The sequence below is a fragment of the Bombus huntii genome, chromosome 1 (assembly GCF_024542735.1).
Source record: "Bombus huntii isolate Logan2020A chromosome 1, iyBomHunt1.1, whole genome shotgun sequence".
In the NCBI taxonomy this organism is placed as follows: domain Eukaryota; kingdom Metazoa; phylum Arthropoda; class Insecta; order Hymenoptera; family Apidae; genus Bombus; species Bombus huntii.
The window spans coordinates 7193995-7200591 of NC_066238.1; the positions used below are offsets into that span (position 1 = coordinate 7193995).

At 33.7% G+C, this 6597-nt stretch overlaps 1 protein-coding gene across 1 annotated transcript; it reads left to right on the plus strand.

The window, feature by feature from the left end:
- Window positions 1-2413: 2413 nt before the first annotated feature.
- LOC126863380 (juvenile hormone esterase-like) lies at window positions 2414-5113 on the plus strand. Its single transcript, XM_050613481.1, has 9 exons — window positions 2414-2920; window positions 3026-3185; window positions 3291-3476; window positions 3561-3760; window positions 3852-4014; window positions 4105-4256; window positions 4338-4485; window positions 4597-4729; window positions 4855-5113. Exons 1-9 carry the CDS (start codon window positions 2840-2842, stop codon window positions 5069-5071), a joined length of 1440 nt encoding a protein of 479 aa, XP_050469438.1. The 5' UTR covers window positions 2414-2839; the 3' UTR covers window positions 5072-5113.
- The last annotated feature ends 1484 nt before the right edge of the window (window positions 5114-6597 follow it).

Consider the following 6597-nt stretch of genomic DNA (forward strand, 5'->3'; position numbering starts at 1 on the left):
TTTTTACTCTCCATCCACTGTTCCTTAACTAAGGAAAACTTTCGAATAAATACATACTTATTGATTTATTTTCATTTCTTTTTCTAGCCTTTTATACATACACAATCGAAAGATTAGGATTTTTTCTTTGAGGCAATGATTCCCTTCTCGGAATACATGAATTATTTACAATATTTGCAGTTTATACGATATTTACAAGTCTTTTGGTTCCTTCCTTCCTTCCTCGCCCCTTCTCTTCTCTCACAATGTTAAAATTAACAGAACATTCGCATTTCTGAAATAAACAATTTTTGAATTCTTCGACTTTTGGATCTTTGAATATTAAAATTTTCTTTTAAGTAATTATTTATAGAGACTTTTAAATTCGTTGTACATTCTTCGTTTTCTCAATCGAATTTGTAATATGTCTCCCTTAGTTAACTATTATCATAATTTTACAACTCTTGCAAAGTCGATAGACAGACGTGGAAGAAGAGAAGAGTCACGGATAGCTCCGTAACAGGTCACCTGTTATATAATAGTTCCTGTCGACGTTACGAGAGGCATGAAAAGAACCTATAGAGGCGATCACGTATTCGCTCTTCCATTATAAAGCAACAACTTCGATACCCTTTCCCTGTAGCTAACAATAAAAAAGCGCGGATGTTGAACTTAAGGAGGCAGCCGAGGGCTGAGCGTAGAAGAAATTCAAGTGAAACTCAGCAGAAGTTAGCAACGTTTCAAGTACCCAGAGAATGTGGAACGTTTCGTTCACGAACCTTCTCTCGTTTCGCTTCCAAGCGTTCCTCTGCTTTAAATTTCCTTTTAATTGAAAAATAATTGAAATAACGTTGAAATTTCTCCAGTCGTTTAATGTATTTTCACCAGAAAAATTTATTTCTATCACGATATAGCAAACAATTTTTATGATATCTTTTCGTATCTTTAATGGTTTATAAGATATTTATGAAATAGCATAGAGATTACTTAATTTTTTGCTAAATCGCGATAAGTTAAAAATTCGATGAAAATCGTATGAATGTAAATACATTGCTTCGTCAGTAATTTGATCTACGCCATGCTAATTGAAGATTAATATCTCAAATTAATGTTTCGAAATTAATCTAGCAGCGATATCGTTCCTAAATCATCTACATACAGCAGATATCATCACAACGAAGTATTACACGATGACTTTGGTATGATTTGAAGAGGATATCATCGCGTTTGGAGATGATCCAAAAGCAGTGTCTTTCTTCTGACAGAAGCCACTTGTTTTGCATTTCGTCCTATGCTGACTGCGCGTGTGTAATTTGTCACGTTCTTTTCAAAAGAAGGTATAATATACATATGCAGTCGCAATTAATAGGAAGCGTTTGATCGTTTAACCTTTTCGCTGCGATATTCCCGCAACAGAAAGCGCTTTGGCGTACGGGTCGAAGCAATTTATCAAATCGTTAAAATGTCTCCACTTCAAGCGGACTGTATACATCACGCGATGCAACATTGGAAACCGTTTCGTTTTGTCTATTTTGAAACTTCTTTTTTATTTTCTACCGTCCGGAAGCTGTAGCTTGGCCCAGTTACGTAGCAAGAAGGTTAATTGGTTTATTTTATTATTTATTCTTTCCACTCTTTTGTCCTTGTTATTAATGTAGTTCATAGCTTTCTGCTTTTATTATTTAATTTTAGACTGCGCATTGCATTTATAGACAATTTAAAGACACAAAAGTACACGGTTTGTACGTGAAATGCTAAAACATATAATATATATAAGGTAAAATGTAATATATAGAATATATTCGCTATAAGATATAGTAAATAAAATATATTTCAATTTAAATTTTATTTCTTTAATTGTGTTTATAAAAATATGAATCGTCTCATGAAAATCCGCAACTACTTCTTACTATTTGAAGTCCTTTCTATCCACAACTTGTATCTTTATCATATCTTCCATCTAATATCATATCTATCTATGCAGTAATTTCAATATCTGCCATTGATCGATCAGATATACAAAATATACAAAATATAGCAAGTATCGCTTTGATATTTCATCGATTGTTTATGAAAAAGGAACGTGTAAATAATTACGCAATGATTCACCCAAATAAATTCGCACCACCGATGCAACTTCGATAAGTAACAATATCGTCAGGTGAAATTCGAAACTGCGAAACTGTAGTTTGAGAATTGCATATTATGCAAAATTAGAATGCTGGTTAAGCTGATTAATATTCGGCTTACTTTATATTCGTTGGAGCGAAGGTTCCAAAAGTGTCAAGATCAACTAGTCAATACAAGTATTTCTTATATTCGTATAATTTCAACAGTTTCAATACCTTCATTAAGGAATCAGCATGAATGTCGCAAATGTCTACCTTTTTGTTCTTTTAATTTCATCGTTGGAATATTTCATCATCAGTTCCCCTCGGACTTTCGTTGTTGAAACACCTAGTGGACCTGTTCGTGGTTTGGTGTTGCGCACAGTATGGAATTCGGTCAAATATTCTTCGTTCAAAGGGATTCCCTATGCGAAACCACCCCTTGGTGACTTGAGATTTAAGGTGAATTAAAGTAAAACACTTCTTTTTTTCCGAGTGTTCTTGATCTCACTTCCATTGTTGATTACAATACGAAACTCGAACCAAAAATATCGAAATAAAAATCATATGAAAAATAAGTATCTCTTTACGAGGGAAAAATAAATATTTCTTGCATTTAACAGTGATTTCCACTTACGGACAGAATGCTTCAGTGATATTCCATATAATCGTTTCATTTATTTTGATTATTGCAGCCTCCGGTTCCGAAAGAACCATGGAAAGGTGTGTTAAATGCTTTCGAAGAGGGCAATATGTGTCCTCAGTCGGATTACGTGACGAGCGTATTTAGTGGTCACGAGGATTGCTTGTATCTGAACGTGTATACTCGTGAGGTAATTATTGTTTCAATCTCGTAAAGATTTGATACTAAATAATTTCGATAAAGTTTGCCGAGTTTCTGGACCAAAGACTTTAGAAGATACAATCGTTATTAATAGATGATATTCAAGGGTAAAGTAAGATTGAGACCAGTTATGGTGTGGTTATACGGTGGTGGCTATATGTCTGGTCATTGTAATTCGTCCTTATACGGACCTGATTTCTTTATGGAAGAAGATGTTGTTTTGGTCACCTTCAATTACCGACTTAGCGTTTTAGGTATTATTATTACAAACGATATTTCTTCGTTTGAAATTATTTTTTTATGCTTGCCTAATTTAGGCAGCTTTTAGTTACTTCGTAGAATATTAATTAATCTTCCAGGATTTCTGGCGCTAAATCATCCGAACGCAACGGGTAATGCTGGTTTAAAGGATCAACAGTTGGCTTTTCAATGGGTACAAAGCAATATTGCCGCGTTTGGGGGCGATCCAGAACAAGTGACAATTTTTGGGGAAAGTGCTGGCAGCACTTCCATCGGTTTTCACATGTTATCTGAACGATCCAGAGGTATATTTTTAAAATATTCGCTATTCTTCTAGTTTTTCTTGCTTTGGATTTTTATTTCTTGTTTTATATCGTTCACTTTTTCAGGACTGTTTCGTCGATCGATTAGCATGAGTGGCACACCGTTGTGCCCCTGGGCGTACCATACACCGGAACAGATGATTCATAATGCTTATAAACTCGCTGGCTTTCTTAATTACGTACCTAAGAGCAGGGATGATTTGTTGAATTATCTTCGTCACGCACCTGCGATCAAACTTATAAGAGCAGCGGAAAAAGTTGACCTGGTAATTAATCCTACTAATACTGGATTGATTACTTGGAAATTTTAATATCGTCACATATTAATTCAAATTCCATGATTTTCTATATTTCTAGAATATATTGCCATTTCGACCGACTATAGAAAATCCCGATATAGATCCTACCAACAGCTCGTTTCTAACAGAATGTCCCATAGCAAAATATCATAATGGAGACTTCTATCATCACGATATGATGTTGGGTTACACTCGCAACGAAATTCTTCTCTTCCTAGGTCGTAAGTATCACGATTATCTTCTAATAATATTAATTGCGCTATATTATTATAGCGTATGATATTAAATACACTTACGTTTGACACGTTTAGCGCCAATAGGAGTGGCAAACATGATCGACTGGGCCAGAAAGTATCTCCAGAGCATAAATACATATAATGAGAAGTATACCAAAGAACCAATAGCACTATTCGCGCAAATTATATGCAATTTTTTTAACACCAGTTATAATAAGCTGGAGAAGGTAAAAATGATTTCTTTTTAGTATCTCTATATAACAATAGTCTTTCTTATCTTTTTGTAATAATATCGTTAACATTTATAGATCGCGATGGATATACTCTTCTCTGGCCCCATAGATCTGACTCAAAGGTTAATTACTACGCACAATAAGGGTCACTCTATCTATTATTATAGATTATCGTATCAATCAAAGTACTCTTGGCACATAGTTGATCACAATCCATTGAATGGTACATTTTTAAAAATACATACTACGACGTTACATATGAAGAATAGAAACGTAAAACAAAATAGAAAATATAAAGAATGGTATTTCTGGAATTGATTGAGAGTTCTTTCAGGGACTGCTCATTTTGACGATGTTGGATACATATTCAATTCAAATGCACTTCGTGCACCTACAAATCCGAGACATAGATTCAATCGATTCAGAAAAAAGATGGTGAAGCTGTGGGCTAATTTCGCCAAATACGGGTCCGATTAATTAGAAAATGAAATAGATACTTAATTACTTATACTATTTTATATATTTATACTATATATTAATAGTATCGTACTAATACTATTCAGAAAAATTTTATATGTTGTTATTTTCTCAGAGATCCTACTCCAAAGAATCATAGTCGTTCGCATCTCGACGTCAATTGGACAAATTCTGGGCACAATGGTCTTCAACTAGACATTAATACAGTTTCCACGATGCATAAACGTTTGATCGATGCAAAAACTGAAAGTTTCGAAAGATTGTACTACAGGGTACTGCCATTGATTTCGTCTTGCGTGAACAAGCCTATAAGGTTTTTAAATTGTGTCTGATATTGTTGTATATTGTTACGTTTAATAAAATTAAGAAGAAAAGCTGTGTTCATCTTTTCGAGTTTCTTTCAACAATTATTAAAGCTCAGAACGATAATCAAAATTTTGTCGAGTGTCGTTAATATAATATTAGGACCATAAACGAAATCTCGATATTGCAACATGAAAAACATATTTTGATGAGTCAGGAAATAGTCTATCTTCAATTCCAACAGAAGAACACTAAAAAGATAGCATTTATATGCCTAGCTTATCTTTCAGATAGTAATTAACACAGATACATATAGAAATAAGGTATAAATTTTCATGCAAATGAATTTAGATAAACCATGCACAAACAAAGATATCGAAATTTATTTAAATTTATGTATACCGTTCAAAATAATTTGAAAGTAATTTGAAGAAAGAAAAGAAATCAGAAGAATAGAACTTATTTTTTTCGACCAACGAACTTCTCATTTAACATTTCTACCGTGCAAATCTCAGAGATGCTGACAAAATTCATTATCTGGCTGGTAAATTCTGCCAATCTTATCTCGGCAGATATACAAACTCAAACAAAACCATAGAAACAATGTCACATGTTTTATGTATTCTTTTAACAATAACAATTATAATTCTTACCCGTGAATATTTCTAAACTTTAGTTAGAAGTTCTACGTACGATATCTATAATGGATTTTTAATAGCACGACACAAGCTGTCACGTGGAGACAGGAAAATACCTATAAGAATGTGTAGATCGTCTTAATAACTCGAAATCAACGAAGAATGTGGCGTGAAATTCTTTGCTAATAATTACTCGGCTAAACTCGTTTCGATATCTTTCCTTGTGAAATAGACTCGACGCATTGGGTAACCATTCTCACGCGATCAAACTGTTTCTCTATACGTATGTATTTCAAAGAATGGATCTTGAAAATAATTGGAAAATAATTTGATACAGCGATACAATTAACAAATTTTAAGTAAATCGTACATTTCGTAAATTTTAGGTAAATTTTAGGTAAATCCAACTGGCTTAAAGAAGACAGAATTGCTTTTCATGATTCATCGAATTTACGACAGAAGAGATACGCGTACAATGTATAAGATTTATAAAATTAATAAAATAAACAAGATTAATAAAAACGTGGAAATGTATAAAAAGCTCAGAATTTTTGACGTCAGACGATATATTTATTCGAGCATAATTTATATTAAGTGATACGAACAGATTGTGGCGGTCCAAAGAAAAGAGTTTAAGCACATGTGTTGGCCGCATAACCTGCGAAACGACGTGCGAGGCCAAGACGTCGTAAAAGAAAAAACCCTGGCCAGGACGTCGTAAAAGAATAAACCCTGGGACTTGCAAAAATGCGCAAGGGCCTTCGATAATAAAAAAAATCGTTTGCCCACCAATAGAAAAGAAAGCTTTCTCTTTCGGGGGCAACCTATATAAAGGGAAATGAGGAAAAACTCGAGACAGTTACAGACGATTAGTCACAATCAGTCAGTCAAATTTACAATGTAGGCGCAGTTGGTGA